At 36.6% G+C, this 22,846-nt stretch overlaps 2 protein-coding genes across 6 annotated transcripts in view; one reads left to right on the forward strand and one right to left on the reverse strand.

Moving 5' to 3' along the window:
- Positions 1-22,846, forward strand: part of LOC129755947 (ras-specific guanine nucleotide-releasing factor 2-like) — a 546,013-nt gene that overhangs the window by 440,991 nt on the left and 82,176 nt on the right. The gene's annotated exons all lie outside the window — the stretch shown is intronic.
- LOC129755949 (uncharacterized) lies at positions 15,659-16,422 on the reverse strand. The gene is made up of 2 exons (XM_055752669.1): positions 16,305-16,422; positions 15,659-16,243 (listed from the first exon to the last, which is right to left on the reverse strand). Exons 1-2 carry the CDS (start codon positions 16,408-16,410, stop codon positions 15,780-15,782), a joined length of 570 nt encoding a protein of 189 aa, XP_055608644.1. The 5' UTR covers positions 16,411-16,422; the 3' UTR covers positions 15,659-15,779.

Below are 22,846 nucleotides of genomic sequence, written 5' to 3' on the forward strand. Positions count from 1 at the left end.
CGCCGCATCAGGGGCGAACATCCGGCGGACAGGTGCCGAGTCCGTGCACAGCAGATCGCCGCACCAGTGGCGAGAGATCTTCAAAATTCGGGTGCCGAATCCTATCGCCTCATCCGTGGCAAATATCCTGTGATTCAGGGGTTGAGTGTAGCCGGATTCGATCGCCGCCCCAGTGGCGATGTCCAGTGGATCAGCCGCCGAATACGAGGCATCCATGGAAACAAATTGCAACATTGTGAAAACCACGCGAGTAAGTGCACGCAATTTCGGGGAAGATGGAAGGGATGAATAATAAGAGATGTTGCCCAATACACGCAAAATTTGACAAAATTTAATTTTTTCATTGTAGCACCGACCACGATCAGCCACCATACTAACAGTGATATTTTAGAAATAATCTTGTTTTTGTTGAAAAACACATGTGGTACTATTCTTATTTCGCACCTTTTTTCATATTTTTGGTCCTCAACGCCAATTGCTGGTTCCAGAAAAATGTAAATTTATGCTTCATTTATCCGTTAAACAATTCAAAACAAATTTTAGAAGAAAATTTTCCTGATTTTCAATCATTCATATTTTAAGAGCAGTTCCCTGGTGTAGGGAAAAAGTGATAGAAATTTTGACATTTTGAAAATTTTACCATGCAAAAATGTTTTCAAGATCTTGGGGCGTTGTATTTTTTTACAACACTGTTTCCATTTCAGCCGTATGTGATAGAAATATTGCTATTTTTGCATCACAGCATGTGAAAATACATCACGTGTTGTAAAAAAAAATGAAGGCCGAACTGAATTTAGAATTAAATTTAAATCACGATAATTCCAAACTGAAGATTTTCAACCACCCTTTCTACTCAAACTTTACGATTTGGCTAACGTTCTTTTGCCCCAAAACATTTTCCAAAAATAACGTGCTCGAATGAGAAACAAAAATCTCCAGTTTCGGTTTGGTTCGGGGAACCGTTTGATGTTTTCGGATGCAAATTTGCACCAAGAAAACGGGTGGGGTGGGTATGCAAAACCTGCTTGCTAGGAACCATTTGTATCTTCAGGGCCATCGTCAGCAAGGCATCTCAGCAGCAAAAGCTGCATTCGACAATGTCTGAAAAGCAGTCCAGATTTGACGCAAAAGAAAGAAAAAAGAGATGCAAATTTGCATCCTAGATGTGTTTGATGGTGGAAGTGCCCTTTACTTTACATCCTTTGGCAGGAAATTGAGGTTCAGCTACAGCTTTCGGAATTTCCCTCCTTAAATTTTTGCCTCATGCAAAATTATTCCGCTATCAATTCCGGGCAGCTTGATTTTTGGGTCGGTTTAAACGAAAACATGAAATCAACGCATTGAAATTGATTTGTATATTGCAGTGTTGCTAAACAATTAATTTTGATGTGTTTTCACTTTAAGTAGTGTGGATTATTTTTTGAAAATTTTCCTAATAAAAAAAATTAAATATTTTTGCTATTATTACTATATAGCAAATGCTGTAACGTTGTCTTGTTGAACGTTACGACGTTTTTTACAGTACCCATTTCGCCAATGTTCCACTTTTGATCTTGTCATTATTCCAATTTTGCCACTCGCAAAGAAGTGAAGTGTTCATTTTTGGCATTGGATTCAACATTTGTGTGCATTCTTTACACGTCACTCAGTTCGATGGACAATGGCTGTAGTCTTCAAGCAAACTGGTGATAACACTACGATATCATCGTTTCTAAAACGGACAGAAGACCAGAAGCAGCAAAAACATGAACAACAAAACCAACACCGGAAGCGGCCAAGTACACTTGGAACGTATACAACTGCTAACTGCTTCAATATTTTATGCTAATTTGTTATCCTGTTTTAACAATACCCCTTTGGTCGGAGAAAACTTTTGGTAACTTGAGAGACATTGGAAAAAGCTGGAGGAAAGAATTTTCCTTGGCAGCAAACTTCAACCTTGAACAAGCGTGAAACGTCTTTTGCATACGGAAGTGATCGGAACTTAAAGTTCGGTTGGGCGGGCAAAAATATTTAAGGGAGAAACATTAACGGTTTGTGCTGAAGACGTCCTTTACGACTAATAACTGGAGTTTTGCCACATAAAAAAAATACACTTTTTTCCAACATTTTGGGGGGGGGGGGGGGTTTAAATCATCTTTTATTTAAAAAAAAAACCCATCAGGGAAAACTTAAATCTATTTTTCAATAGGGACGAATGCTTCCTGTAGAGTTAAAATCTCTCAAAATTTTTTTTATTTAATTATCACGTAAAATTCTCTCAAGATTTCAAATCTGTCATGGGATTTGACTGGAGAAGGAAAATTCCTATACAAAATTTCATATCTTTTACATGCATGAATCCACTTATCTTAAATTTCGATGGTGTTCAGAACACAATGAAGCTTAATTTTATTGTGCCACTTGAAAAAAAATGTTCAACACTCAAGTGAGATATAAAGCAATTAAGGTGGAGTACCTAGTTTTTGACAGTTTTTGTTAAAACTTTTTTAACCCGATTGATTTTCAATTAGATATTATATTAAAGCTGACCCTTCGATTCTTTTTTTGCAAATTTCAAGCTATCTTCTTGACTCGCTTCATAGCTTAATATTATCTCAAACTGTCCTCTCAACCAGCTTGATAGTTAATTTGATGAGATGATCAAGCTTGTCCTTTTTTTTAAAATTTCAGGCTCTCTTTTTGACTTGCCTAGAATTTCCAGCGTATCTTAAGCAGCTCTCTCAACCCACATGATTATTAATTAGAAAGATACTGATGCTGTCCTCTCGATTTGCCTTTCAATTTCAAGCTGTTTCCAACGATATGATCAGGCGGTCCTCTCAACTCGCCCTTCAATTTCAAGGTGTACTCTCAAATCGCTTGAAATTTCTATCGATATGATCAGGCATTCCTCTCAACTTGCCTTTCAATTTCAAGCTGTCCGCTCAACGCGCTTAAAATTTCAATCGGTTCGTTCAGGCGGTCCTCTCAACTCGCTTTCCAATTTCAAGCTGTCCTCTCAACCCGCATGAAATTGTGAAAATTGTCAAGCTGTCCTTACCAGTGTTCAAAACTGTTGACATGCTTGCTTGAATGTGAAATAATTTTTCAATCACAGTAGGTATACTTTTTATTTGAACCTGATTTCCTCTGATCATTCACAAAGCAATCTCTGACTGATAGTCGATCAAAAGTCACTTCATTTTCAAATGCGTGATCGTGATCCTACAAAAAATCTCAGTCATTAAAATGCTGAAGTCAGTTAGTTTGCAGTTGTTGGAAGCATTGGCGAAAATAAATTTGTTTGAATGTTTATATTCCTATTTTTTGTTCCAAATAGGAATATAAACATTCAGTTGCTCCAGGCAGAAAAAACGGACTTCGAACTCAAAAATATATGGAATTGTTAATATTCTGCTTTTTCTGATGGGATGGGATTATTCAGAAATCATCTGAGAGCATTTAGTAAGATACTGACATTCTAGAACGTTTAAAAGCTTTTAATTTAAGTTGGAAAGTTTTTTTTTATATAATTTTCTAGTTTGTTGTTTGTTTTGTATTCTTAATCCTTCATTTTGGTGATCTACCTAAGCATTTACTTTAACAAAAATAGGCATTTGAAATCCATTCACATTTTCTCATACTGTCACGACTTTGCGAAATGACTGACTATTTAGCGAATGAAGGAATAAAACGAAAATATTAACAATCCTCATGGAGTTAGTCTAGGGCCTAGGCCAACCTGATATTTTTTCACTGTCTGTCTAAATAGATGGGGAAGAAAGCATTTTTGTCTCATTCAGGTTGCATTGTGACAAATGAATTTGACTTTCTTGAGCACTGGTCCTTACGCCTCGCTTGATATTTCAAAATATTATAGTTTACGCATTGGTAATTATCAAGCTGCTTGATTTTCAAGCTAGTTTGATGAAATTTTTTGAACGTGAATTGGTGCTCTCCTTTGTTTACTTTTTTTAGTTCATTTTTTTTTTTTAATTTCTCGTTTTTCGAGGTTAAAGAAAAATTACCTGTCACGGTCGCCGGAGCTCCACAACTCGGAAGCTCGGGTTCCCGGTGCACCTCCGGATCACGAACTACCGGGAAGGACGACACGCACTATTTGACTCGCTTGTTCTGACTGGCTGGCTGGCTTCACGCTTGGGAAGGATGGCCTGGTGTCGGTTTAATCCGTTCACACAGAGACCTCTTTATTTGTTGTTTTATTTTTAAACTAGTGTGAAAATTTTGTTTTCTTGGGATATTTACTTGTTATATTAAGTGTGTAGCGTTATAATGAAGTAGTTGTGGTTATCAAATTCTGAGCGTGTAGTAATTGTAATAATCCGAGCCAAATTAAAGTGTTTAGAGTTAAGAGTGTAAACGTCAAAAGCACACGTAAATCGATGGAACCTCAAGGAATATTTAAAGAAGGTAGTGCCAAGGCAGCCCTGCTCTAGTATTGGTACAGGCTGAGACGTCACAATAATGAAAAATCGGTTAATTTACTAGAAAACATATCTTTTTCGATGATAATTCGATGAATCTGCTGGAAATTTTCCACTTTGAAAACATGTTATTGTAGAAGGATTCTTGCTCTTCGAGATGGGTGCAAAAAAAGTTGCATTTTCGAATAATTTTATTTGAAAAAGACCATCGAAGTTTGAAAAAATGGTGGATATTTACCACTGAAATTTGCAAAACTTTAAAATTAGTTCAAAGTCTTCCATGAAAATGTTCAAGTCAGTGCAGTTTAAGCTCCTCATTACAATAAAGTGATAAAATCACAATTGTTTACACAAAACCACAATCTTTCATTGGCATTTTAGTAAACTGAGTTAACAATCATGAATTGATGTTAATTGTTCTACAAAAGAATTGTATATGGTAAACCGGTTGGATTAAATTCGTAACAATCAGTTGAACACTCAATATCTACCAGCTAGACCCTTTCGAAGCTGATATTTTCTTAATTTTTGCACGTTTTAGCTTCAAGACGACATTGCATTCATTAATAAATTAAGAAAAAACATAATGCAATCTTCAAAGGACCAAAAAACTTCATATCATAGTGAAATAGAGGCCTAACAACAAAATCAAAATGAAATTGGAATTCGATTTCGTTCTAAGACATGTTTTTCTTCGCAATTCTTACCATTCTCACATAAATTTTTAGTACAATCGTTTTTGTGACGTCACAAAAAAAATCCAATATGGCACTCGACACTACCTTATTTAAATATTCCTTGCATAGAACCGTCAAAATTGTTTAAGTCACAACAGACAAATTCTGAAAAGGGGATAGTAAAGTTGACAAAATTTGGAACATTTTTGCATCTTAAGATTGTCAAAATACGAAATACAGAATTTTTGACGAATTTTCAAAGGTAGCTGTTTTTCAAACTTTTTGTCAATTTGCAAAAATTTGCACTGGATTTTGAATATTCACGCAAAATTTTTGAAACAGTTTTATATTCACCAAAATGGAAATGTCATACCAATTATTTTGGTGTAATTACTCAAACGCTTCAATACTTCACACAAATATGATGAATATAAAACTAAAAGTAAATCCAACTTTCAACGCCATAATATTCAACTGGTACGAACCTACACACCAAAAATTTTATAAAATTATACGAGCCAGAAACGCTTAAAAACATAATCTTTTTCGACCTAAACTGAAAAATATCTAATTTTACATCATATAACATCTATATTTAATGAGCGTAGCTATAAATAAGATCGAGGAAGAGAAAATTAGATCTCAACCTCAATTTTATTTCTTAAAGAATGTAAAATTATGTTAGAAAAACTCAATTCGTTGGTGAACGATATGAGTGTGTAATAGTCGATTGATTTGTTTTGTTTTTTGCACTTTTCCTTCCACGCATGATTCGTACATTGTTTTCTGTCGATTCGATTGTGTCCTCCGAACGGCTTCGAAAGAGTGTCGAAAGTGCTTAAACTGTGGCCTGCCAAACAATCCAGGTTTCTGTATTTCGGTGCATGCGCGAAAAATTCCGTTGTGAGACGTCCTATAAAAAGTGGTCTTCGGATTCAATGAGAGAGAGGTAACATAATCAAACGCATTCGGTACATCCAGTCATCCGGCTGAACTTAGATTTCAAAGAAGTCTCCTAACGGATATTTTTTTCCTGGTTTAGGCTATATTTGTTCGAAAATATGGAAACATATGGTTGCTGTCGGATTATTTTGTCTTCTGCCATTTATTTAGCACTTCAACTCATATGTATTTTTCAAAATACCGGAAAAGAAGGTAAGTTTATTGAGCCTGGAAGACAGTCAATAATAAAAGCATCGTCGGATTGTATTGTGGTTACAGGCTGTCGGTCCAGTAAGCATCGTCATCTAAGCATCCTTCGGTAGTTTTGGAACCGCTAAGAGGATGTTGCTTGATTCGAAGAACGACCAAAAATATGGTGACGACAGAAGGCATTGACTGCTGTAGTAAGAAACAGCACCAGAAGAGGAAACTTTCGTTGGAAATGGTTCCGGTCATCAGTGGCTTCCTTAAAGGATCTTCAATGTACCCTATCGCTGGTCGAATGTTTGGTAAATTTGAGGATGTACTTCGAATCAATCCTCGATAGCTTAAACACATTCAAGTGCAGTGCTGGGCTGTAGCAAGAAGCACCGGTTGTGGTGTGAAATGTAGCGTGTCAATAAATTACCGGATGCTGGTGAGTTAACTTTCGGATCAATAGTTTCGAACTTTAATTGTTTCAACTCTTTTTCATTTCTAGACCATCCAAACGCAATGAAATAACCTATTTTCACAGCCTTACAACCTCTTTCCGAAAATTCCCTTAGAATTAGTCGATCTCGTTTATAAGAACATCATTGCAATGCACCTAACGTTGCTACAAGATTCGAACAATCGTATCGAACTATTCGTACAGCGAAACCATTTTGTACGCTCATCAGGAGGTGGAAAAGTTTCTGATACTGTAGTCGGTGCCGGTGGGAAAATATTTTTTCTTTTATCATAAAACGTACCTGTGCAAGGTTACTTCCTGTTCCAAATTCGTTGTCGTTGTCTGTCGTCTATCATAGAGTTTCGCAGTTCACAGTAGCACATAAGAAGCAGGTTCCTTATGACGATCGTGCCGTGGTTTTATCCGACGATTTTTAACGAGAAAGTTTTTCATTAATTAGAAATACTTTGTTTTTTACAATTTACTACAATGTATTTTTAGCTTCTAACGAAATTCTACCAACGCCTGATTAATTGTAAAATTATATTTTGAATCTCTGAATGTTTTGCTCGCATAAATACACAAATCACAGAACTCATATGGGTTGTTAACATTGAGGCATTTGTGCGGAGCATGTTATTGCCATATTGAACAGCGCCTTCATTATAGTAATTGCATAAGTAAAGGCGATATAATTATCATTGCAAAGTAGTATGAATGTCGATTCCACGTTTCGAGCAGGAGATATTCATAGCTCACTTAACTTTTCTTGGCATTCGAGTCGACTATTACAAGAAAAAAAATGAATATATAAAGGCGTTTTTCGTCATTCCGCATTGAAATTACGACAGTCGTCTGCTTTGCAGTTTAATAAGATCGGGAGATACTATGAATCGTGGCAATTTATTCAAAAGACACTTGTTTATTATCAATTAAAAATGATTCGAAAAAATTTATATTTTTAGTTGATCAGCCAAATTGACGAGTACTGCATCATTAATTTTATTTTATTCAACAATTTATTACAGATGAATGACTAGAACTGGAACACCGATGTGTCTGCTCAATAAGAATTTGGATATGACTTGCTCAGTGCATATTTAAGAAAATCGATGCTCCGGCTAGGAAGTCGGTTCCTGTACTGATTACCAAACCTCGGAATCACATGTAAGCAATAATGCATATAGAACAACAAAGAAACATTGTTGCTGAAATAATTTAGGATAGGTTTATTTTACGAATATAGACTCAAAAGTTTATAACCTTTTTTTTTCAATCAAAACATAAATCAAATGAAATGTCACCGATAAGGTTAATCAAAATTAGTGTAACAACTTTCATTATTTATTCATTGAAATTTCTTTTTTTTTTTTTTTTTTTTATTACAACTATTTGGCTTAACCTCTGATACATAGCTGGCCAAGTGGGTATCGAAAATGATATTAATCTATCTATTAATCTATGATACTACTGATTACAAATCGATTTCACAATCTATAAAAAACTGAGCTATTGTTTTATAAATTTGGATGTCACATTTTTTCAACAGGATTTGGATGTCAGGAACCACGCGTTTGTCCAAAAGTATTCTCCAGATGATGCTCCGTTTTGCATCGAAGTTAGGGCATAGGAAAAGGAAATGATCAGGATCTGCATGTGTTGCTCCACAGTTGCACATAGCGTTTGGTATAATCCTATTTCTATGCAAGTGCGCAGGTAAACGGGAGTGATTACTGATCAGTTTTGATAAAATTATTATTTCTCTTCTGTCTAGTTGCAGCTGATGAAACCATGGGAATGTGTTAACTTTAGTCAAAATACTATGACAAAATCGACCTTTGAGTCCAGCGTTCCACGCACTTTGCCATCGATGCTTGGCGTTTTGTACAATCGGAAAAGAGAGATCATGGCTTGTGATCGTGTATTCCTCTGGTATACCATCTCTACACGCCAGTTTTGCTTCTTGATCAGCCCATTCATTTATCTGGATGCCTCGATGTGAGGGAACCCATACAAAATTAATTTCAGTACCCTGACGTTGAGCTGAAGAGGTCATCTTTTTGATATCATACCATGCCATGGAGTTCGACGATTGAAATTTGTTGCTTTGAAGGCTACGAAGACTGCTCATGCTATCAGTGATGATAACATATTTACCTGTTGGAAGTTCGGAAATAATAGAAACCGCTTTCCGAATGGCAAGTAATTCCGCTGAGTAGACATTCATTGAAGGATGGAGTTTGATTCTACATATTGCAGCATTAAAGTTATTGACTACTGCGTAACCAACACCCAGTAAATCCTTTGATCCGTCTGTGGCCAAAACGTAGTGTCCAGCATATTTCTGTTCCAGTAAATTGTCGACTAATGTAACAGTTGGAGTTTCCTGTTGTTGTAGATTGGCAACAGACAAATCAATCGAAAGTGCCGTTTTTCTTACACCCGCGTTGTACAGGAAACATGGGAGATTATCCAGAGTATTTTGCAAGGGAAAAAAATCGTTCAGGTGCTGTAGAGCCCGTCGAATGCCAGTGGCGAAAGATCTCGTTTCCAGAGTTGGTTCTACAAACTGCTGATGCCATGATTTCAAAAATGCTCTTCTGTTGACGAAGCGTATTGCCGATGAGTCTCTTCTTATACTTAGTGGACAGAGGCCAGCCAGGACATCAAGCGATCCTGTATGTGTAGTTTTTGTAGACCCTAAACATACTCGGATGCATGCCCACTGGATTCTGTCTAGTGTTAGGCTATCCTTAGAAGTCAAGTTTGTCATCAGCACGGAACCATACTCAATGATCGACCGAATACACGTTTTGTAGATGTGAATCATTGCTGATGGGTGCGCTCCCCAGTACTGTCCAGCGATACTTCGAAGAAAATTGATATAGAGGGTTGTGCGTTTTTTGATTAGCTGAATATGGCCTGTCCAAGAAAGATTTCTAGTCAAGTGCATGCCTAGAAGTTTCATCGAACTAACAAATTGCAACGGTTCATTATGCATCACGATATTAGGCACTGTACGAGGTTGCCGATTTGTGATTAGAAGGCATTTACTTTTTGTTCGGGAGATTTCCAATCCAAGGAGCGTAAGACCATGAATCAGAATATCTATCCCCGACTGAAGTGCTCGGCAACTGTTGTCCAAATTGTTTCCCCTGACAGCAAGTGTGGTATCGTCAGCATAGTTAACCTTGATCACTCCTGACGGTAAATTACGCAACAGTCTTGTCATTATGACGTTGAAACAAATCGGGCTGAGGGGTGATCCTTGAGGGAGGCCTTTCCAGGTTGTTCTTTTTATCATACTTAGATCATTTCGACTTGTGGATAGAATCCTTTCCCTAAAAAGTACATAGATACTGCGAGTGAGACATTCTGGTACTTCTAGTGCTCTTAGTTCTTCAACGAGTAATCCAATTTCAACATCATCGTAAGCGCTTTTGATGTCCACGCTGCATACAACAACATGTTCTTGGTTTTCTAAGGCATCTGTAGCTTCCTCCAAAAGAGGAAAAAGGGCGTCCATGGTTCCTTTATTTTTCCTGAATCCGCAAATTTCACTAGGAAATATGTTGTTGCTTTCTAGAAACCATTCTAATTTTTCTTTGATTAGCATTTCGTAAATTTTGCGAAAGCACGAGGCTAATGCTATTGGACGAATACCGGAAGCTACGAGGGTATCTTGGTTTGGTTTAGGGATTGCCACAATTTTGAAAATTTTCCAAGCGCATGGTATCACTCCATTGGAAAAAACGTCGTTGTAAATTTTAGCTAAGCAGCGTAAGGCAACAGGTGGAAGATTTTTGATGACTGAGTATGGGATCAGATCTACTCCTGGAGCTGAATCTTTCCCAGTTTTCATAACTGATTCGATATCCCGAACCGTGAAAAAAGAATTTTCCAAATGTTCATCACATTGGCAAGTTGAAAAAACCAATTCAGGACCTATCGAAGATTGCGGTGCTATTTTGTCCAACAAGCTGTTCAAAGTGTCCTCTCCAATTGCTTGAGCCGAAGATGCCGCACCATTTCTAAAATTCCTAGCTAATCTCCACAGAGAATGCAGTGTTGTCGTTGAATCGAAATCGTTGCAGAAAGAATGCCATGACTCAGTTTTCTTCCGTCTTACCAGACTTCTAAATATTCTTTCTTTAATCGCATACCGTTCATAAGACTCAAGAGAAAGACTTCTTTTCCAACTTCGAAAAGCTAAGCGGGTTGCGTTTTTAGCTGCAGTCAACTCTTGATCCCAATATGGCTGTGGACACTTGTTGAGATTTGAACCTCGTCTTGAAGTTGGAGTTGCGTACTCCAAAGCTTCCCAGATTTTTTGAAAGAAGTCTTCGAATGTTGAGATGTTGAGGCCAGATATATCATCTTCCAATTTGTCAGAGAACACCTGCCAATCAGTTCTCCTAACATTTAATCTCGAATTCATGCGGTGGATTACTATGCTATTAGATCCAAAAGTAATGGGGAAATGGTCACTACCATTTGGCGAATCCATAACGTTCCAATCAAAGTCCAGACTTAGATCAGATGAAACCAGAGTGACGTCAATAGCACTCCACGTCCGGTTTACATCATATCTAGTTGGACTGCCAGTGTTCAGCACAACAAGATTACTGCATTCCAAAGCCTCAGCTAAGTGTAAGCCACGAGTGTTATCCGTTTCATTGCCCCATAGCATGTGTTTGGCATTAAAATCTCCTCCGATGATACACGGTGTAGGGATCGCAGCAAAAAATTCTTCAAATTTTGTTTTGGGCACTACCGCTTGATGATGAATATATAATGAAACCACCGTTACAATTCCAAAACTGCTTTTGATTTGACATGCTGTGTGCTGGATATCGAAGATACCAGGGACAGTAAATGCTACCGCCCTCAGTTCTTTTCTAATGGCAAGTGCCACTCCCATAGAATTGCTCCTATAATCGGTTCTAAATACATCAAACTGAGGAATAATAAATTTCTTGGAGCGGTCCAAATGCGTTTCATTCAACAAAATTACGTTAGATTCCATTGAATTAATCATGTTAATAAGCGACGGTTTTTTGGTTAAAATTCCTCTACAGTTCCATTGAATGCAACGTAGTGGAATAACAGAACTTTCTTCAATCGATGTGAGCGTCTATCATAAACGCAATGAACCTAGATATCCTCTCACATTCTGCATCAAAACGGTAGTTATTTTCTCCATGAATTTGTCCCTCAGCTCTTCATCCTCTATTTCGCCTAAAATCCTCATCACCTCATCGGATCCGATGCCTGCCTGAATAGAGTCACAAACCCCTTCTGAAATATTTACTTCAAGTTGGGGAAGTTCTTCTATTAGGTCATCATCATCACCACACCGTCGTTTTGCAGTTACTCGAATACATGATGTTGATACTGGAGAGATGGATAAATTTTGTTGCTTTTGTTGTTGATTTTCTTGGATGCGATTTGTATTTGTTGTTCCTGGGTCACAAAACCAATCCGTTTGGCCTTGTGAAAAAGTATCGTTACGTTCTTGGTCCTTCTGTTTTTTCAAAATCAGCTTTGGGCATTGTTTGTGATTATTTGCTTTGTGCGGCCCTCCACAGTTCACGCACTGAGGCTCGTCAGCAGAGCAAACGTGTTCAGCATCACCAGTTCCATTGAGGCAGTTGTTGCACCGCACCTGGCTTTTGCATTGGATTTTAGAGTGACCAATACGCCAACATTGTCCACATTGACGTACAGGAAAAACGTATTTTTTCACGGGGTAAAGCACCTTGCTCAACTCAACGTGTGTCGGTAATTCAGTTCCCGAAAAGGTAAAGATCACTGTGTAGAGCGGTGTTTTGGTGCTTTCATCATTCTTATTCCTAATAATCCGACGAAACTCAAGAATCTCAGCATTTTCATTTTGCATTAGCTTGCGTTTATCATATGAAACAGCCGTAGCTAATTCATCATCCTCAACACTCGTTTCAATATATGCCACTCCAAGACACTCGACTAAGCGCTGTGGTATCATAAAGCGAAGGTCATCACCCTTTTTCTCAGCAAGACTGTTTGCAGCTTCCTTTGTTCGCATCAATATTTTCATCTTCTTCTTAGACATCGGTGTTGCACGAATGTATGCATTGCCATACTTTTTAATCAACGATTTGGCAAGTTTTGCACAAGCCAAATGATTTTCATTTGATTCGGCGATCACTAAGTATGGTCCTGGGTGCTTTTCAGGATACTTCCTTATCCGTTGAACCTTAACTTGGTTCTCCGGATTATCCTCTTGGGCCATTCTCCGAGATAGAAGTATGAAAATCGAACGAAAAAAAAGGAGGTAAGTATTTTGATAACAGCCAATGAAAAAAATGATGCGATACGTACCGTAGCACAGGCGAGACTGTTCATTGAAATTTCTGATGCATGTCCTGAGTATGTAAGTAATTTAGTTTGTTATTATTACCAAGCGGTTGACAATCAGATATATTAATCTACTTGAAGCCTGAACGTTAAAAAAAAAAATAATTGTAGGATTATTTTTCTTCCAAATCTTCAACATACACTTTACCGTTTTTCAACTGATATTATAAACTGGAGAAATTTTTTTTGGGTACATTCATTAAGCTTCCGGAGGCACTAAGTTTTAGAGAATAAAATTTCATGGACATTAACTTAGGTGAAATTCTTTAGTATTTAAAAACACTCGTTATTAAACGGTATTTTAGTTTTGATTTGTTTTAAATGACATCAAAACTTTTTGAAATTCTAATAATTTTAAGCTGAAACTTTGTTTAGTAGCCTGTTTTTTGCAAACTCTGAAACTTAACTTAAATGCATGCACATATGATGTGAACTAACTGAACGACATAAATTTAGATTGTTACAGAAAAAAATCATAGCGCTCTGTTAAACTTTGGTGACATACCTATTAGCTTTTGGAAACATACATTTTTGAGGGAAAAGTAATACACTTTTCGATACTGTTTTTAAAACAGTGTCGAGAAGTGTTATTTTTCGCTAAAATTTATGGTTCTGAAAGTATTTGTCATCAAAATATTGCAGAGCGCAATGTAATTTCTGTAGAAATCTAAATTTATGTCAAATAAGATGCTTTCTTTTTGTGCGTCCAATATGCCGTAAGTTTACATCATTCATGATATAATTTTGTGTCGAACATGTCTTCAATTTACGTCAAAGGATTTATGGCCTCAAGCGTTTCTGTTTCTTTCTGGTATAAATTTATGTCAAAAAGGATGCTTCAATTTTGTGCATCCAATTTGACATAAATTTACACCAAAAAATTAATAGTGTGTACTTATGATCGTTATTGCCAGCCAGTCCCATCCAATTTCGGTACGAACAAGCAGCTGCTAGTGGTAGTGTGCGTTTACTTATAAATGTTTGGTCATTATTTCACATTTTGCAGCGCTTATGTTTTAATACTTCTAGAATCGGCATGAAATTGGCTTTCTGGTGAATATAAGTTTATTGCGAAAACCATGTGTTAATGTACTCAAAATCCAGTGCAAATTTGAATTTGAGTCTAAGAAAATCTGAGAAATTGCAAATTGAGAAAAGTTCGAAAAACAGACCTTTGAAAATCCGTTAAAAATTCTGTGTTTCGTATTGTGACAATTTAAAATTGCAAAGCTATAAGTCAAATTACGTCAACTTTACAATCCATTTTTCATTGATTGAAGAGTACGGTTTAACGCCCCTTTTCAATTTTTTTTGGTCATGATCTTTAAAAATTTCAGAAAAAAGTTACTGTGAAAATCGGTTGAGAAACAAGAGAGATATATTGGTTTTAGTCAGGATTGTCAAAATGACACTCTAGGGACTGTAACTGGTCAAAATTTCTGGGACAGATGAAGGTTAAACATTAAGCGTGTTTGAATTTCATTAGTCGGCTGATTTGTGTCCGATCAATATAAAATACCGTCAAACGGGGCATCATGCAACAGCGGGGTTCGATGCAACATTTATATAACACTACATTGAATCAATTTTTAATTTAATGTATTGTAATAAAGTTATCTTTTAATGATAACAAAAAGATGATGACATAATTTCTCGCATCTTAAGCTAGTTGTCTTAAGTTTTTTATTTTTATGTAAAATTGGAAAAATCGAGCAATAAATGTACAAATTTTAACATTTTTTATGCCGAAAAAAACTTTACCCAGTATGACGGATCGGCTTGATAAAATTACCTACAAACTTTTTACAGGTTTCCTCATGTTATACCAACATTGTTGGTGTAAAAATATTTTTCGAACAATCACCAAATTTTTTTAAATGAATATTTTTAAAATTCAGTTAGGTGTCTGGGGTTAAATGCAACAAAATGCAAATCAAAGAAATTCCTTGTAAATCTCGTTTCCATATGTTGGAATATGAATGTTTTGCATCACGTGTTTGTAAACATTTCAGTTTCATTCATCCAAACATTTATTTTTATGATTTCAGCTTTTAGAATTTTTCGTAGTATTATTTAACCCCTAAATGTATGCAGCATCCTTATTTTCAGAAAAAAATGAGAAAATTTGTTTTTACAGACCCAAAAACTACTGCAATTGGTGTTGTCATGCGTAATAGTCTTTAAGGCATCGCAAATATATTAAAAACTATGAGTTTTCGTACGTGTTCATAAGATTTTTCATTAAAAACAAAGTTTGTTGCAAGTGACCCCATTTTCTAAGGAAGGTGAAAATCGCATGTTTTTAGAAAATTAAAAATAACTGAAGAAAACAATAATTTTTTTAACTACGCCATTTTGATGCCCCAGCATCCTTAAAACTTTTGATGCATAAAGGATACGATTAACTGTTAACATAAGTTTTTTAGAAGCCGTTGAAGCTGAAAATTGTTGCATGTTGCCCCAGTTGACGGTAGTTTAAACTTGCTTCTTCTTGAAATTAAAGCAAATTTAACACTAATTCAAGACAATTTTAAGTAAACTTACATTAATGTATTATCTCTTACTCATGTTGTAGAAGTTTTCTCAAAATAAAATTTTTATACCTCTAATTTAGATCATTTGCCTTGATTTTGCTTCAAATATAACACCGGTTTTTATACAGTAACTGTCTTTTTTCGGGTCCCCTCAATGTTGACATGCTCCTGGTAAAACGACGCCCCTGCCCTTCCTCCTTAGGGTTCGAACGCCAGGATGCGGAAAAGTACCCGATTCGTCATCTTCGCCTCCTGAAGAGTCCGGTTCTCGACGGGACGGTCCACCGCGATCCGGGTCGAGATTGAACTGCTCATCCGTATCCGGCTCGAGCGTCAAAGCAGTGGTGAAGTTTCGTTTCTTCCGTTTAGACCTGGTGGAAACTCCCGCTACCGCCGCAAGTTGAAATGTTTTGCCGGTTTTAGGCGATATATGATTTGAGGAAGACCTTTCCGGCACGATTTTAGTAGAAAGTCGGTTTCCAAAGCCTCTTTTGAGAACTCCATTGGTCACTAAACGTTTTGTGGCGTTTCGAACGTGGCGCTCTACAACATTTAGTCGATCAGCTTTCTGATTCTTTAAATAGGCGTATGCAATAAGATTCCGTAGAGAGCAGCCTGTAAAAAAAATAACGAAATTTTAAATCTAAAATTCGATGATAAAAACTAGGGCTCAAACCGTTTTCGGAAGCACAGTGGAAATAATTTGCTCCTCGCACAACATACCGGAAGTATTTTTTCGGTGGACATTTGAATGAATTTTCCAGCTGTTGGGGTTTTGGCATTGTTAAAAACAAAACAACACAGGGCCTACTGAACAAATCTCAAACAAGGTTAAACTAGCCCCCTTATTCTGCGCCGCGCGTGAGGTGACGATAGTCGAGTCGAGTCAGAGTCACGTGAGTCTTGTCACCTTATTCCCGAAGCCGATGTGACAGAGCATACGATTTGTCACTCATGGTGACTACTAGATTAGGATAGGAACTCAAAAAGTTTATTCTAAAAGACGTTTCTCACCTAGGGACTTCTGGAATCGGGTGACTCGACTATCATCACCTCACGCGCGGCGCAGAATAAGGGGGTAGATATGATAAATGCTCCGGGCATGAAATTTTTTATTCATATTTTTCGTGTCGTTATCTTACACTTTTAACAATAACAAAAAATGGTTTATATAACGATATGCAGAATGAGCTACATTAAGCTATTGTTGGTAGTTGTAATCAGCGCAAAAGTCAAGAAACGGCTAAAGAAATACTTAATTACTTAAAGAGAATTCGTTTTCAAGTGGTGGTGCACCGGTGCACTACCGGTAGTGCACTTTTTGCCGTTTTCATGCTCGTTTTCACGATTAGTAGTGCACTGGTAGTGCACCATAAAGTGGACGGTGGAACACTCTGAAAATATTCGGTGTTGCTTGCGCTCTCACCTATACTATCATGAATTTTGACAGCACGTGCTTCCCGATGTAAACAAATATCAGCTGGTTGGTTTATTTCTATACCGCAAAAATTGCGTTTGAGCTGTTTTTTTCTCTTTATTATCCCGAAGAACGGAAACTTGTTCCGGATTAAATACCAGTGCCGTTTCCAACAGAGGCGGAGAATTTCACCTAGATGGCACGTTCCAAAGCAAACAACGCTCCCAAGAAGAAATGTGCAGCAAATCAGAGTGCAAAAAGGCCAACCCAAAGATCTGGTGGAATCGCCCAAACCGAAGCAGCAGCAAACATAGACCGCCCAGAATCAGTCGGTATTGCAGTTCATCAGAGCCAGAGGCGAATCTACTAAGCAAAATAAATCTGAAATCATAACAATTCAACATAATATATAAATTCATGCTAAAATTTTCATATTGTTTAAAAGACAATGAACAACCAAAGTTAATTTCATTTCAATTTCCGAAATCAAACGAAAACAAATACCAGCTGTAATAGATTTTTGACAGCTTGATGTTTTTTGTTGACACTGCCGATTTCACGCACACCTACAAAGGTGAGTGCAAAACTCGATTCATGCTTGTTTTCAGCGTGGATGGTGCCAAACTTTCGGGATGGTGAAAACGAATACGGTATTACCCTACATGAAATTTGTTGACCTTTCCTAAATTGTATTGCTCTAAAACACGGCATTTTTTTTTCATTTTATTTCCTTGTTTCTGAGATGGACTATAGAATATAAATCCCATGAAATATTTCTCTTGTTCCGCTTGAATTTAGTGGTGAATCATTTTGCATGGGAGCTCGAGACTTTATATCAGTATTTAAATTTTTGTTATTATCTTATTACTGCGATGAATTATCCAATAGGATGAAAATCTCATAAAATTATTATCTTTTTTTGTAAAATCTTCCTTTGAAATGGCTCATACTATCCTTGTAACTTGTTCACTTTTTTTAAGAAAGAAGAAGATAGATAGGGAAATGTGAAAATAAATTAAAACAACTATAGCCTAAAAAAATCTCATCTTTTTCTGTTTGAATGTACTCTTCAAGCTTCTTTTTGCTTGGGAGTTTGAGTCTATGCCAGAAGTGCTTTTCAAATCAAATCATCTTTGGAATAATGCATGTTTAAGCGCATTTTTGGCATAGAGTAAGCGTCAAACGGCATTGAAATTTGGCAACCCCATTTCTGTGGGTGTAATTTTTCTACAAGCTTGTTTTTATTTAACCATTTCTGGTTATAGAATAACCATATTATGGTTTTTGCTCCAAAACTTTCAATATAGTTTTTGTTTGTAAATTCTTTATTTAAAACGGCTCATACCTTTAGGCTTTAAGGAGCCAATTTCGTTTTGTTTTATTACAATTGTGTGCTTATATCTAGTTCACTTAAAAAAAAAAAGAAAATGGATAGGGAAATATGAAAATAAAAATAAGAGTTATAGACGTAGATCGATAGCTTTTAGAAAAACGTAAATTTCGAACATAAAGTCCAAATCTAGCATAGCTAGTACATCTCTCACTGGAACATTAGGTGGTTTTCCTCGGGCCCGAAGGGAGTCTATTAAATTCGTTCTGGTGACAAGATGGACCTCACACGACCAAACAATATGCTCGATGTCATGGTAACCTTGGCCGCAACCACACAAATTGCTGCTAGCAATGTCAAAACGATAGAGTACCGTGTCTAAGGAACAATGATTGGACATGAGACGGGAGAATATACGAATAAAATCCCGACTCAAGTCCAATCTATTAAACCATGGTTTAAGGCTTTCAATATAGTTATTTTTCAAGAATTTTTCTATAAAGTAATCTAACAATTTTGGTAGTTCTCGTGTATTAACCACAAAATGGTTGTAAAATGTGACGTTTTTTCTTTGCCATCTAGAAACGTGCGCGAAATTTAGAACGGTTGTAGATTGTTTTGAAAGTTTTTTTTTGTTGAATTCGGTCACATCCGCCAGTGAAAACCAGTCGAAAATTAGTTAAAAAAAGGCCATTTCGAAAAGCTCAAATCGGAGGACATCAGAAACATAGCACAGCGAATATTCCGCATCAAGCGGCTGAAGCGAACAAGATCTTCCGGAAGATATCGAGCTGTCTGTCTGAAAAGATTGAAACCTTATCTTCTTCTTCCGAGAACAATTCATCAGATGCATCCGGATCTGGATCCAGTTTCCCCGGCGAGTTGGTAAGAGAAACTAGATGACATATTTAAAGTTAAAATAATATATTTAATTCGACTCCCCCACAGGGTTGTCTGGCTGCGTTGTAAACCCGTCCTAACCTCATCGACCCCCGCCATCCGGCTGTGACGAATTTATAATTGAAAAAGGGCCATACTCGCTCCTGTCCCAATTATTGTACTAAGGATACCTCGAACTGCTAGATGCTAGAATTTGTTTTAATTTTATTTTTATTTTTTAGGATATCAGGCAATAAATAAGAATACTTGATTGAAAAAACTGATTTTTATTGAAAAATTTAAAACAAATCCTCATAAATCTGAAAAAGCAGCTTTTTTGTATTTCGGTTGAAAAATAACTATTTTTCAATTCCCCCGTAAGAATCCCATTCGGTTAAAAAATAACCATATTCGATCTTCTCCCGGAAAAGTCATTTTATGGGTTTTCAAAGAGAAGTCATTAAATGGCATAACGCGGGAAATGGTCAAATATGGTTATTTTTCATCCATAAGTGGTTAATTAAATTCCTGCGTGTAAGTATTTTGATGATTATTCATACTGAGCATTGTTGATGATTCCGAAATTGCCACTTAAATTCGTACGCTCGATTAAACCCTAACCATAACATCCATCCTCATATCCTTTGAGAGACACACGGCCGGCACCCGTACAGTGGATCGGACAAATCATTGTTCGTCCAGTTTTGTAGAGGGAAAATGCACAAGGAACGCATTTGTGAATGACTGAGGCAGGACTCATGATCAATGAAAGGGACTGAATCGGACTAGCCAGCGAAACTGAAGGAAACCCTCAGGCAAGCGAACCAAGACCCAAAAGTCTGCCATCAGCATAAACCCGAGGCTGGTATGGTCCATTTAGCAGCACCATTTCACAAAATTTCACAGCCATCTTCTTCTGTTGGTTTCTGATTCCGGAATTCACATGACTAGGATGTGTATGGTAACTGGGTAAAGAGATTTTCAGGAGATGAAGAGCATCGCTGTCAACTATCACAAGATTTACGCACAATTTACACGTTTCAGAAATTCTACGATTACGTAGGCGAACACTTTAGGGTCGCTTTTTTGGTTGATCAATTAAACAGAATTAAATTCCTCCAATCCTAAATTTTCCATCAAATTTCTAATCACGAAACGTGTCATTGTTAGAGGTAACCTTACTAAAAGAGATTTTTCGGTAGAGCTGGACTGGTTTCATGCAAACAAGTCCTCTTTGCATGCAAAATATTACACCATACCTAAGGTTGCCAGAATTTTTTCCACTCCCATCCGGGCCTAGCAATTCCGGGCATTTTTCACAAATAACCTGGCAAAATCCGGGCATGGATTTCAATTTTTCAAATCCAAAAACCGGGCAAAAACCAGGCAAAATTTAGGTGTAATTACACATAAAAGCAAAAAAAAAAATTCAAAAAAATTGAAATTAATATCTTTTTAATTTAATTGCAGACTTCCAAAAATTTTTTGGTACACTTTAATATTTAAAGGTTTATAAAAGTAAATCAGCGAAATTATTTGAAGCAACCGTTGAAAATTTCTTCACAGTTAATCGATTTTGCTTAAACTTACTCAAAAACTTTGATTTTTTTTGGTTTTTTTATGAAAATTGTGAAAAAATCCGGGCAATATCCGGACTTTTTCACGATATCCGGGCAACCGGGCCGGACCGGACTTAACCGAAATTTTGCATCAAATATCCGGGCAAACCCGGATAAAACCGGGCAATCTGGCAAGCTTAACCATACCACAGTGGTCAAAAATGCGAAAAACGTGATCGTTGCTTATAACTTTTTTAGGTCACATTTTAGCATATCGGTATCTTCGGAAAAGTTTGTCAGTAAAATCAGTTCTATAATAAAAAATTATTATTTTTCTGATTAACCCTCCTACCAGTGAGATAAAATTTTTAACTTCTCTGTTATAGGTTTTAGCTTTTTGACGTCTTCGACAAACTTGTTTGAAATCAAATTTTCTACAACTTTGTCTCAGACGCTAAGTTTCTATAATAATTATTATCCGAGATATAGGCCAAATAAGAAACTTAACCTCTAAAAATCCGTTTTTTAATAATAACTTTTTTCAGTTAATTTTAAGTTTAATAGTATGTTCTACAAAGTTGTTTGTCTAACTAAAATACACCACTTTGTTGTACATTTTAAGTTTGTAAAATGTGATACTGCAGAGCTATGTTAAAAAGATTACCGAAAATAGGGCTTTTTCACGCCTTATTTTACAAACACCGGGCAACATCGGGCAGCCCGCTTTAGATGCAAAATGAAGTCGAAGTTTTCATCTACAAGATGCAGGTACAACCGTCAGTATCCACTTGTATCCAAGCGAGATACATCAATTTTACTTTTCCATGTTTGCATTAAAAACAACGATTTCTATGAGAGCCCATATAGCGCGTTCTACTACGTGTGTTTTCTTCTAGCTTTTCCCTGCGCGATGTCAGAAGCAATGGTTTGGAAAAGCATAATACAAATGCGCTTCCAAACCTTTGCTTCTGACATCGCGCAGGGAAAAGCTAGAAGAAAACACACGTAGTAGAACGCGCTATATGGGCTTTCATAGAAATCGTTGTTTTTAATGCAAACATGGAAAAGTAAAATTGATGTATCTCGCTTGGATACAAGTGAATACTGACGGTTGTACCTGCATCTTGTAGACGAAAGCTTCGACTTCATTTTTCATCTAAAGCGGGCTGCCCGATGTTGCCCGGTGTTTGTAAAACAAGGCGTGAAAAAGCCCTATTTTCGGTAATCTTTTTAACATAGCAGTATCACATTTTACAAACTTAAAATGTTCAACAGAGTGGTGTATTTTAGTTAGACAAACAACTTTGTAGAACATACTTTTAAACTTAAAATTAACTGAAAAAAGTTATTATTGAAAAACGGATTTTTAGAGGTTAAGTTTCTTATTTGGCCTATATCTCGGATAATAATTATTTTAAAAACTTGGCGTCTGAGACAAAGTTGTAGAAAATTTGATTTCAAACAAGTTTGTCCAAGACATCAAAGAGCTAAAACCTATAGCAGAGAAGTTAGAAATTTTATCTCACTTGTAGGAGGATTAATCAGAAAAATAATAGTTTTTTATTATAGAACTAATTTTATTGACCAACTTTTCCGAAGACACGATATGCTAAAATGTGACCTAAAAAAGTTATAAGCAACGATCACGTTTCTCGTATTTTTTACCACTGTGCATACGGGTGCTTTTGATCCAAAATCTCGATCACGATCACGCAAGATTTTGGAAGAATCCATGCTAAAACTGAAACTGATGAAAATTGATGGCAAAACTCATCAGATCGGCTTGTTCAGGGGAAGAGAATGCATATTTTTTCCTTCTCCTCAACAGCGTTGCCAGATTGAAAACCGTTTAAGTCCGTAGATTTGACGGAAATCGAAAAAGGTTATGATTTCGACAAAATAAAACTTGATGACCTTTTTTTTTTGCTTGTCATGTAGAATTTAGATTTGTCCGCAGAATCCCTTGAATTTTTTTGATAATCCGTAGAAAATCCGTAGAAAACCGTAGGAAATGCTGTAAATCCGTAGATTTC

This window comes from Uranotaenia lowii, chromosome 3, assembly GCF_029784155.1.
Source record: "Uranotaenia lowii strain MFRU-FL chromosome 3, ASM2978415v1, whole genome shotgun sequence".
Lineage (NCBI taxonomy): Eukaryota > Metazoa > Arthropoda > Insecta > Diptera > Culicidae > Uranotaenia > Uranotaenia lowii.